General features: G+C 41.0%; 1 protein-coding gene across 1 annotated transcript in view; it reads right to left on the bottom strand.

Annotated features, from left to right (window-relative positions):
* The window catches only part of YWHAQ (tyrosine 3-monooxygenase/tryptophan 5-monooxygenase activation protein theta), a 29,316-nt gene extending 17,060 nt beyond the window's left edge, over positions 1-12,256 (bottom strand). Inside the window, exons 1-2 of the mRNA XM_039888101.1 lie at positions 12,107-12,256; positions 11,361-11,715 (exon numbers count right to left, since the gene is read on the bottom strand). Of these exons, the coding sequence (XP_039744035.1) occupies positions 11,361-11,654 (294 nt within the window). The 5' untranslated portion in view covers positions 11,655-11,715; positions 12,107-12,256. The remainder of the gene's footprint in view (positions 1-11,360; positions 11,716-12,106) is intronic.
* Positions 12,257-12,905: the final 649 nt, after the last annotated feature.

Raw genomic sequence — 12,905 nt, 5'->3', positions numbered from 1 at the left:
CCCATAAGATCTCTAGCCACTACCATCCCATGACCCACACAACATGATCACAAATTAGTTACCAATATCTGCTACAGCACACTGGTGCTTTTTAGGGGCTGGGGTGGCACTGTGTACCTCCCTTTCCTCCCCTAAACAATTAGTACTTAAACCCAAAACAATAAAAATGCTTTTGTATAAGAATGTTCATCCTATCTTCTAACTCAGCTACAGAGATGTTATAATTGTAGTGGTGAAGACACAACAGAAAGAGTTTTAGCCTCTGGCAAATAATGGAGTTTGTGTGAACTATAACGTGCCAATATTAATCACGGTCTTTGTCCCCTTACTTCACCCAAAGCAGCTGAGCCAATTCCAGATATTATTAGAAACAAATGTAATGCCCAGCCTTTGGTCTCTGAGGGCTGTCTGCTATATCCCCACATTTCAGCAGCTGATACTGAATAGCCACATAAAAACGTTATGCCCGCTGCTCAAAGATCCCCAGCTCTCTGGCCAGGATACATAGGTTTGGAAGGACAGTTTAATATATCCACTGGTGACACTAATACTACTTTCTGAACCTGTCAATCTCCATAAAAAACTATTAAACATATACATACATAATTAACTGCCATTTACAGATCAGTGCTACCGAAAGAACCAAGGCAAATACCAATGTCTGTACTCCCTTACCCTCAGAGAATCTGCAGTTTACCAGTTAGCATACAGAAACTACTTTAGCCACTGATTTGTAAAGGAAAAGACAAAACAAAATAGAACAGTAAGTCAAATCTCAGTTTGGTCATAAGTAATACAACTGAACAGACATCCTGATACCTAATAGAAAGAATATTCTAATAATTAAAAATAGGTCAAAACTGCCTTGCTAGCTTATAGTATATAGGTCAAGTTTTGCTATATCCTAGGAACTCTATTAAAAATAGATAATAGCCTGTACTAGCAAAGACACCAGTGTCCTTTCACATGAGCTTTATCTTTTCTAAGTCTAGGACAAATTGATTTAAGCCATTTCCACATCACAGAAATTATATAATTATTTGCAGATGAATTTCCCCATCTATGACTAACCTATGCCACATACATTTATCTCTGCTGTAATAAATACAGTTTATCCTCTAGTCTCCCAGCTCTGATACAGGGAACAAAGGAAAGAACAGGGTGGAAGAGAATTTAAGAGGCAATGTAAGAAAATTATTCTGCATTTGCAACTAAACTTATATGGGTTACTACTTATAGTCAACTGAACTTCTGGGTATAGCACAAAAAATAACTCTGAAAAATAAAGTAGTGCTTAATAGTATGCAGAGGGAAAAAATAAAGATGAAGTCTCTATTCTTACATACTCTCATACTCTTAACAGCTTACCAATATTGATCTGAACTGAGTGTTAATTAATTTTGGAAAAAGCCACAAGAGGAACTCAGGACACTGATCAACAACAGTAATATAGAATTGGGTCTCATTACTAGACTTGGTGAGAAAGAAAATACTACATTAATATAATAACACATTATTATAAAGGGGAGAGAATCAGAGCAAAGGTAAGAAAGTACACAATACAGGAGGGAACCATACACAGGTAGTTTCAAGTGGCTGGAGCACAGAGGGAAGAAAGGAGGCTGAAAAGAAAGGCTGGAAGGTCTGGTAAGCCCTGGTAAGGAACCTGGACTCCATCTAATCTGGTAATGACTGTCAAAATTTTAAAAAGCAGCAACTATTTCCTCCCAAGTCTTTTTAAGCAATACCAGAATATAGCAAAAGAGATCAAAGGGAGCCACTCTAGCTAAAGAGCATGGATGAAGAAAGCCTTGATTCTCCCCCATTTCCACACAAGAGAGAATTCGGAGAAAGGAGAAATGATCATAGAAGAATGAGCCTGTAACGGAAGGCTTTACAATAAAAGGCAAAGGGAATGGAGAGAGCCCTACTCTAGAAAAGTTGGATTTGAGTTCACAGCTAACTGGATGAGCAACTAAATTAATATGGCTCAGCTTCCTTACGGGTAAACACACCTCACCTATCCATAACTGCACACAGGACAGTGCATGGAAACAGATTTGAAAGTACTACTAAGCTATAATGGTAACTGACTACAGAATGAGTGCAGTGACACCTAAATCATATCTTGTAGGACAGGTGTGATTTCAACACACAGAAATGGGAGACAAAAGGCTTTACAAATGAGAACAGCAGTAAGTAGAGGGATGGAAGCAAAATACTTTTTCCTTAAGTGAACTTTATGCCAAGCCACGTCTGATTATTTTTTTCATTATTTTTTCCATAAGTTGAGAATTTCAGGTCAAGGATATACGAAGTAGTATTTCAAATGGTCCTGGGACAACTGGACAGCCACATAAAAGAATGACAGCTGGATCCGTTCCTCACACCATATGCAAAGACTAACTCAAAATAGACCAAAAATCATAACATAAGAACTAGATAATAAAACTCTCAGTGAAAGATTAAGTTTAAATCTTCATGACCTTGGATTAGGCAATGGCTTCTAAGATATTACAACTAAAGCATAAGGAACCAAAAGAGAAAAATTAATTGGACTTCATCGAAAGTAACAACTTTAAACACCTTGGCAGGAGGAAGTAAATATTTCCATGGGACCATCAGTATGTAGTACCCCCTTATGTGTGGTTTGGCTTTCCTTGGTTTCAGTTACCCACAGTTAATCACAGTCAATCATGGTCCGAAGATATTAAATGGAAAATTCCAGAAACAATTTTGAATTGCATAGCGTCATGAAATCCTATGCTGTCCCACTCCATCTCACCCAGACATCAATCATCGCTGCCTGTTAGTCACGTAGCAGTCATCTCCGTTATCAGATCAATCGACTGTCACGGTATGGCAGTGCTTGTGTTCAAGTAACCCTTACTTTATGTAATTATGGCTCCAAAGCACAAGAGCAGTGACGCTGGCAATTCAAATATGCCAAAGAGAAGCCATAAAGTGCTTCCTGTAAGTGAAAAGGTATACTTTTCATTTAAAGGGTTTGGTACTACCCACCGTCTTAGGCATCCACTGGGTCTTGGAACGCATCCCCCAAGGACAAGGAAAGGACTACTATAATTTGACAAAGACTCCTGTCTGATGTGTTGAAGAACATAAAGTCAGCTTCGATATATACCATTTCCCATTTCAAATGTCGGTCTTTGGGTGTTTAAAGATTATATATGTTTATAAATATATTAAAAGCTAAATTACATGAAAATTAGCTTTCATATCACATAAGTGTTAACAGAAGAACCAAATACCTAGTGGTCTCTGCGGTCAGGCCCAAATAATCTAGAGTATTTTGGGATTAAAGGATGTGTAAACATTTACTGTAACCTTTCTAAGCTCTTCACTAGTCCATCAGAATCCTGGGAAGGTCTAAAAAGTATGCATCCTGCCAATACTTAGGAACGGCACCGGGCTGAAAGATCAGAACACTTCATATACGTTTCACTGCAACTGCCTAATACTAGTTTTTAAAACAGCAAAACTTTTCTGAGCCACGTTCAAGTAATGTCTGTTTGATGGAATGAGCAAAACAAGAAGAAAAATCAGAGTACTAATTCTACATGAGTAGTATCAGTAAGAGTTACTTGGGGAGTAAAAAGTCTGATCTGAAAATCGGTATCCTCATGGTTTTAAGGAATGATTTTAAAACATTTTCATGTACTGTCCCACTTATTTCCCACAATCACCCTGACATTTATAAACAGCAATCGAAGACTGTCCTTTAAGAAAGCATTTACATTAAATTTACAGAAGTCCCTATAGTCGTGGTCTTACTACCTGTACCATTGTTCCGCTACTTCTCTACATAAAGCCTGCAGCAAACATCCAGGAGAGAGAATGTTCAAAGTCAAAATCAGTAAATTAAGAATATTACATAATACATATTTAGTTCCATACTATGCCAAATCCAACTGGAGCAAAATGTCCAAATGACAAAGATTATGGAATACTGCTCATCTGGCTAGAAAAATGTAAATGGAGAGTAGAGATCTGTGTGAAAGACAAGTTTCACTGAAAAGCTTCGACCAACGTTGGCTAACAGCTAATCTGACTTACTATCTCTAAAAGCCATATAATTTTCAAACCTAAATGCAACCAGTTCCAAGAGAACATTATCTACTTATTTCATTCATGCCAACTCTGCTTTTGGGCTGGGTATTGGGGAGTGAAGAGAAAGATCATATTAACCTTACATTACCATTTTTAACATAAGGAAGCAGAAGCTAGTTTTTTAGGAATTAACAGAGACTCTTTATTACTCAATATCTAAAATCAACTTTTTTCTTTATTATCAAGTCTGACTTTTCTGGTCTTGAAGCCTATACTCCTAGAATAATTTGGAGGGTAAAGAGACAGGAAAAAGAGAAAGGGAAGGTTCTACAGAGCTCATTATCATCAAAGACAACCACTCAGGGAGCAACTTGCCACCCAGCACACAGATGGTTAGCAAGTCTCACAGCAGAATCCGCTGTGAGCCGCATTTTCAAAGTCTGGTCTGAAGACCTCTAGGGGCCTCTGCCACACCCTTCTGGGTGGGTGACTGGGGCACAAAGTCAAATCATTTTCACAATACTAAGATGCGATTTATTTCTTCATGGTCATTCTCTCCTGGGTGGAGTTTCCCAGAAGCTACAGGAGAGGTAATACTGAGACAGACTGCATGAAAAGCAATGCCGCTGTTCTCATTCAGTTTTGTTGAAAGTTATATTTTTTTTAAATGTTAATATTCCATTTATATGAGGTATCTAGAGTAGTCAAATTCAGAAACAGAAAGTAGAATAGTGGCTGCAAGGAGGAGAGAATAGGGACTTCGGGTTTAAAAGGTACAGCGTTTCGGTCGGGGAAGATGAAAAAGTTCTTAAATGGCTGGTGGTGATGGCTGCACAACAATGTGCATGTACTTAATGTCACAGAACTGTACACTTAAAATAGCACATTTCACATTATGGACCTTCTACCACAAATTAAAAAATCACAGGTTACATTGACTTCCAATGGGTATATTATTCTAAATGAATTAGTAATTAATCTAAACAGATTACAAAATTCTCAGTTTCTAATAATGTAAATATCTACAGGAATAATCTACACAAACAAAAGCTTTTGGGTTCTACAATATTTTCAAGGGTGCAAAGGGACCCCGGGACCAAGAAGTTTTGAGAACCACTGCCCTAGCGTACGGTCAATATGTAAGTCTTCCACTGCACCCCGTAACTCCATCAATCTAATTAGCATTCACCATCAAATAACAAAAAGCTATGGTGCCAAGTTCTATCAGTCCTAGCTCCTAGGTGGGCATCAACACCTTTCTATTCATTCTCATATCTTCAGGTCAACAAGACACAGGATTCACGGTCTTTCTTGCTATAGGTATTAAAGGCACACAACCACAGCAATGTAAAACATCATACCCCCTAATGCAGGGCAACCAACAATTGCAGTAAACATCCACATATCTACCCCCCATTAACCTTTCCCCATACTTGCTTTATCACATGTCCATCCATTCCTATTGGTTTTGATATACTGAAAACATCAGTACATGCGTATCAATCACTAGTTTTCTTTTGAAGCAAAATTTAATGCATAAATGTTAGCTGCATATTTGTGGAGTTTGGACAAATGCATATATCTGAGTAACTCAAAGCCACATCAACACAAAGAACATTACGATCACTGCAGAAAGTTCCCTCCTGCTCCTTCCCAGTTAATCGCTACCTCCATTCCCAGGGGCCAAGATTTTTCACCCAAAGACCTTTCCTCATTCCAGAATTTCATATAAATTGAATCACAGTATACTTTTTCATGCAAAGCTGCTTTCGCTTAGCATGTTTCTGGGATTCATCTATGTTGTGGTGCGCATCTTAATCCATCCCTTCTCACTGCCAAATAGTAGTCCACAGTGTGAGTATACCACAGTCTGTTTATCCATCTTCCTGTTAATGGATTGTTTCCAGTTTTCCGTTCATAAAATAAAGCTGCTCCGGACCTAAGTTTTCATTCCTCTTGTGTAAATAACCTAGGAGTGGAATTTCTAGGAGGACAAATAATCTTTTAATTATGGACAATCTCAAATATACATAAGAAGAGGGTGGTATAATGAATTCCCATTAAAACCAGCTGCAACTATATCCACAGATGCTCTTGTTTCATCTCTATTCCCACCCATTATTTTGAAGTCCTAGGTATCACCACCACCGTTTCATCCTTAAATATGTCAATATGCAAACAATGTTTTCAAATTCGGTCAAATTATCATGAAATAGTCTAGAAAGCTTCATCACTGATTTACCTATGGACTAAGTTTAATTAAAGTAGCAATGAATCAACTATAATTTTTCTTCTCTTCACTTCTTTTACATGATGTCTTTCCACCATACTTTCTTGATACCCAGAAAGCCAATGATATAAAAATACTTTCCATTGTTACTCTAAAAGAACTAGTACTAAATATAAAAATTGACATTGATAAATATAATGAAGAAACATCAAAACAATCAAGTAGATATCTCAACTGGCAAACACCGTTAATTAACTAATCCTATGCTATGGTATCATTTTATAAGAACTGTATACGAGACTTGAAAAAAAAATTCTGGTACCTAGTCCTCTGTGAGAACAAAGGTAATCCTCGATACATTCCATACTGGATGCAGGGAGGTAAAATTTCAACCCTTCCACAGTCACTAGATTTTTGTTATCCTCAAAATCTGTCTAATTTTAGTAATCAATGTCACTCCAAAAACAAAAAACAAACAAACAAAAAAAACACAAAAAACAAACAAACAAAACCCACCACCTGTTAGCGCTGGAGAGGTTAAGGGGAAATTCTCAACAACTGCCGATGACAGTATAAATACATATAATATTTTCAGAGGGCTATCTGGAAAAAAAAAAAATAACAGCAAATCTTTTGATTTGGAAATTTTACTTCCAAGAACTTAACCTAAGATTCCTAGCATGAAGCATGCAACAAGGATGTTCTTCCCAGCGCTGTTTGTAATAGACAAAAATTGTTTACCTCCTAAATGTTCAATAGGGTGCTAGTATAATTATGTAACATCCAAATGAACACACATTACAGGATTAAAATCTGAAACCACATGTGCCAAATTATTAATGGCAGTTATGAAGGAAAGGAGAATATATGCTATTCATCCACTTTACCTCCCTCTTCCAAATAGATGTCACTATAATTTCAGCTGGATCTTCTTTCACTGTGCCAAGTTTTCAAAAAAGCAAAGCTTAGGGCTTTTGAGGCAACTTAGAAAATATAAGACCTACTGAGTAAGTTCTAGAAAGGTGAACTGTACAGTTATATAGCATACACACAACAGTGACAAGAAAAATGAAGTCTAGACAAAGGATTCTGATAAGATGCCAACATATTTATAAGAATTCAAAGAATAGGTATGATACAGTTCGGTATAACTTAGTATTTCCATTTTATCTATGATCTAACCCAGAGTTCTCAACCTTGGCATCCCTGACACTGTGGGCTGGGTAATTCTTCGCTGTGGGACTCTTTCTATGCATTATATGATGCTTAGCAGCATTCATGCCTCTACTTACCATGTTAGTAGCAGCCCTCTCCCCAGCCAAAAACTGGCTCCAGAATTGGCCAAATGTCCCCTGGTGGGTAAATTCATTCACCCTGGTCAGGAATCACTGATCTAACCTTACATTTATATGCCTGTATATGGAATATTACATCTCATTTCACTCTCAAAACAAAAACAAAACAACAACAAAAATACAACTCTTGGCTTCAAGGAGTTTATAATCTAAAGGCAAAAAATCCAAAAGTCTATACACTCAGGCAGTTTTGTCCACCACAGAGCTATCTCTCCTCCCTCCTAACTTACAAACATAATATCTATACTAAACTGTACAAATTCCTCGAAACAGATTCACACTGTGCTCTTCAGTCAGCTACCATGCATTTAGGGCCAAATGAGGTTCATTTCATTTGGAGTCACACTGCCTGGGTTCAAATCCTTGCTCGATCATTCACTAGCTTTCAGATGTTGACCAAGTTACTTAACTTCCTAATGCCCTAGTTCTTTCAACTTTAAAAGAGAAACAATACTACAATCTAACTTATGGAAACAAAATGAGTGTAATGAAGTGCTTAAAATAATGCTTAGTGTATAATAAATGCCAAAAAAATGTCAGTTATTGTCTTAATTACAAGCTTATAAAGGTAGGCACCATCATTGCCAATTTATGGATAAAGAAACAGCTTGAGAAATTAAGAAACTTGCCTATGGTCACAAAATCAAAAGGTCATGGGGCAATGATTCAAAAACAGTCTGTCTTGATTCCAGAGCCCATTATTTTTCTATTTGTCAATGATATTACATTAAGATTCATTAACTATTAAGAATAATTTATCGGTCTTATTTCAAAATAACCAGTACTACTCATTTTCACTGAGATTTAGAACACTTAAATTCAAGCATATTACTTAATTAAGTTTACAGAACTTTTACACACTGACACAAACAACTTTCAGTTTCTATTTGCTATTTAAAATTTTTATTTTAAAAATCAGAACACAGACCGCAGTTCCTAGAATTGTTTATACATTATACCAAAACAGCTTACTGAAATCAGTCTACTAACATGAAAGGATAACATGGGGTTGAGACAGAGATTATCTTATATACATTCTAAGTGACTCCTTCTTACTCCAAGGTCTGACTTGTAAATGCTAGTTCCCAAGTCCCAGAAGGGCTCTGTTGACCCTTTGATTTAATCGATTTGCCCTTACCTCCTACCCAAGTTCTTAACGACTCTCCAAAAACTTACACATGCTATTTAACCATACAATTTATAAGAATTTTTCAATTAGACTGCTATTCCTTACACTCCTTACTAGGATCACCAATGATGTCTGTATACCTATTCCTGAAGCCATTTCACTAAAAAGCCATCTCAACATTGGGAGGAACTCAGAATGCAGGTGGAATGGCTAAGACTTAAATAATTTTATAGTCCCAAAAAATTAAAATTAGAAGAGAACTAGAATCTTTAGCCTAAGACTCTGGTTTCACAAATGACACTGGGAGACAGAGACAACTTGGTAAAACCTTCTCTAACTTCTCTCAGATTCTTCGAAGAGTTTTTGGTCTTGGCCATCTGAGCCATCTCCCTGGAATATTGACCCCCCTCAGATTCCCCCCCTCAATGTTCACTCCAAAAGCCACTCTTTGTGAAGCCTTTCCTGACATTTGTTTCCTTAGAACTACACATAGCATTTTGCTCATAACCATCTTACGGGAATTATATATTACTTAATTTGTCTATTTCTTACATGCACGCATCATAAATTACTGGAGGACAAAATTCTATGGTTCTCAGCTTTGTTCTTCCTCATGTTGCTTACTAGCACAGTGCCTTGCACATACGAAGCTCTCAAACAGTTTGACAGTTTGAAGATAGGCTTTTCTCAGGTTTTCTTTATAGGTTAGTCGGTAAATCACGATTAGTCTCTTAAGCCATTTTACCAATAAAAATATTTTATTTATGCCTCAGTGTCTCAGATTAATCAAGTTAAACTCTATTTCACTTGGTATTTAAAAATTGGCCTAATTTCAGGGGTTCTCGCCTATTGAAATGATCTATACGAAAGGTCTACTCTACTATACTTGGTTTCTCTTTGGAGTAATTCATCGATTCTGCAAAGCTCTCTAATTACGCCATCACAAAAACTTTATAAAGAGCCACAGAACAAAACAAATATTCCATTGACTCAGTTAACTTGCTAAAGAACAGGAAAATTTTTGTGGTAATTCTGAATTACTGCAGGGTAACTAACAAACTGCAAAGTAGTAACTGAACAGAGACTGAAATATGCTGTGATCCCCCCACATATCTAGAAAAGAAAGCTTCTCTTTAACATACGGAACTCTTATGAGTCTTCCCTAATTAGTAAGAGTCAAGGTCAATAGCCATTACCATACTCTACTGAAACCTACTATCACTTTCAAGTTAGTACACTTGAGTATAAGCACTTCAGTTCAAAAAGCTTTTATAAGTGCCTCCTCTATGCCAGGCAGGGAGTGGAAACTAAAAAAACATAGATGAGTATAATGAAAGTCTCACTTTCATAAAGCAAATAATCTCAATGAAGTTTTCTCCACTTAGTACACTCTCTGCATTTTCTTTTGCCCTTTACCAGCTATCTCCATCAGCGGTGATTTTGTTCAGATTACCTGTTACTGTATTGGAAAAAGAGGTTAAAGTTAAAAAAAAAAAAATCTTATCCTACCAATCTGACGGAACAAGAAAGAGAAAGTTAAAGGGAAAGAGGCATTTCCCCCCATTCCCTCTTGAAAAATCACCAATCAAGCATGCTCGTCCTTCAAAGCCCACCTAAACTACAATGAGGAACAAACACGACAAAAATCAGTAGGCTTCTTGTAAATGTAGCACTTAAAAAAAGGTAACCGATAATTTCACATTTTGGTAGGAACGACTGCAGTATTAAAACACTTAAAAACACTCCAGGATATTACGCTGGTATTTAAAAACTTATCTTCCTGATCAAAAGACCCATGCAATGACAAAGCTAAAAATGTTCTCTCACTAATAAGGGTGAATCACAGCAGTCACCTACTCCACCCAACAGCCACCCTCGCTAAGACTGGACAGTTCAAAACCTGGAAAGCTCCTCTTGCCTACTCTACACCAGAAATGAATTAAATACAATATTTTAGTGTTTAAGTGGAGCCATATAACAGCAAGGAAATGTTATGAAGTACTGAAATTTACTAGAACATTTTGTCCTTTAGATTCTGCTGTGCTTTTTTCACATTTACCCAACTTCACTCCTCCATTTTTAACAGGGAAAAAAACTCAACAGAATAATGAAATATTTGTTCAGATTTTCGAAGTAAATTCCCATTAGCAGGTTTGAAAAGAAAACCTAATACATACATTGCGTATGGAAAAGGTATCTGTGCCTTGCGACTGAAGCCCGGAGCCTACGAATTGATTAAATACACAAAGGGTTCCCAGACAGCCTCAGTAAGCTTAAAAACGACTTCACAGTCTCGTGCAAACCTGCTCCGACGTTTCGAAGTTGTGCTGTGTGGCAGCAACCTGGGAAAAGATCTACTCACCCTGGGAAAGCAGCCTCTCGAGCCTCAACTGAATTAACACGTGAGGGATGCCAAAGCTAACCTTCTCGAACCCTCGACGTCGGCACACGTTTCTTTCCCGTTCTCAACGAAATTCTCAACGAAAAGGCCTCACACAATAGGGCCTCGGCGCCCCGGACGCACCGTTCCCGGTTCCCGCCGCCCCCTCTCCCACCGCCGGGGCGAGCGCGGACTCACCAGGACGGTGGTGCAGATGGACCGCAGCTCCGACTCCACTTTCTCCCGATAGTCCTTAATCAGCTGCAACTTCTTGTCGGAGGTGTCGGTTTTCTGCTCGATGCTCGAGATGACCCTCCAGGCGGACCTGCGGCCCCCTACCACGTTCTTGTAGGCCACCGAGAGCAGGTTGCGCTCCTCGTTGGACAGCTCGGCGCCCTGCTCCGTCACGGCCTTCATGCAGGTGGCCATGTCGTCGTAGCGCTCGGCCTGCTCGGCCAGCTTCGCCTTCTGGATCAGCTCCGTCTTCTCCATGGGGACTGGGAGCACAGCGAGGGCGAGCACCGACCGGGATCGGGAGGAGCGTGCGGAGGGCCTGCGGGCGGGCGCGGAGAGAGAGGCGGGGGCGGCGCCGTCAGACAATGCGCCCGCCGCCCCGCGCCGCCCGCCGCCGCCGCCCCTTTTGTCTGTCCCCGCACGCGCGGCCCAGCTGAATGTCCCTCCCCCGCCCACGCTCCCCGCAGGGCGCCCGGGGCCGGGGGCGGCGGCGGAGGCAGCCCGCGGCGTGCGGGCAGGAGGCGCCGGAGGGAGGGCCGCTCCCGCCCGGCGCGGCCCAAGATGGAAACGGCCGTTGGCCCGCACCTTCCCGCCGGAGCCGCCCCTGAGGAGCGGGGCGTCGAGGCCCGCGGCTCCCGGGGGCCGGCCTCCCGCCCTCCCCCCGGGACCAGCGGGACCCGAGGAGGGCCGGGGGCGACCCTGATGCTCACCTTCACGTCTCCGCGGCCGCGGCGCGAGTCCCACCACTTTGATCCGCTTTGGGCTTTAGCCGAGGACCCTCCCGTCTCAGCCTACCACCGAGCCGAGGGGCGGGCCGCCGCGCAGCTGCCTTCGCTCCCGCGGCCCAATCACGCGCCGCGCTGTCCCCGAGGGTCCCGCCTCCCGTCCCGCCGCTAGCCAATGAGGACTGAGCGCGCGGAAGGGGGCACAGTGGGCGGGGCGGGAGGGGAAAGCCGAGGCTAGGAGGGTGGGTCGGCTCGGGCAAGTTCGGTTGGCCGGCAGGCTGCGGCTTCGGCCACGGGGTTTCCTCCAATTAGATCCAGGGTAAAAGGACGTCACTGTTGCCATGGCGATGCTGTTACCAACTCCCCTCATCCTCCCCGCCACCCGCGGCACTTGTGGGTGCGGCACGGGAGCGCGAGGCTCGCGCGACCTCTCCTGCGGTGGCCGCGTCGCCTGCCGCAGCATTGGTGCGGTTGGTGCAGTGCATCTTGTGGACTAATGCAGCTGCGGCCCTAACGCGGCCCTAGCGAGGCCCGGCTTGGGAGGGTGACACAATCGGCTGTTTTGTTGCACAAACGCCTTTCTTTCCTCTACCTTCCTATTCGTGACAAAGGTTTGGAGCGCCGTACACAGAACAGAGCCTTTGATGACATTACGATTGGGGCCGCGAATTAGAAATAACCCCATATCCATTAAAGAAGAATTAGCTCCTGGAGAAAGCGGTTTAGGGATGGCTTTTACGTGATAAATTTAAATTTTCAGATGGCCACCTAAAACCTGAAATTC

This window comes from Pteropus medius, unplaced genomic scaffold (assembly GCF_902729225.1).
Source record: "Pteropus medius unplaced genomic scaffold, Ma_sr-lr_union100, whole genome shotgun sequence".
NCBI lineage: Eukaryota > Metazoa > Chordata > Mammalia > Chiroptera > Pteropodidae > Pteropus > Pteropus medius.
The sequence above is the reverse complement of the archived record's forward strand: the minus strand, read 5'-3'. Positions and strand labels throughout refer to the sequence as shown.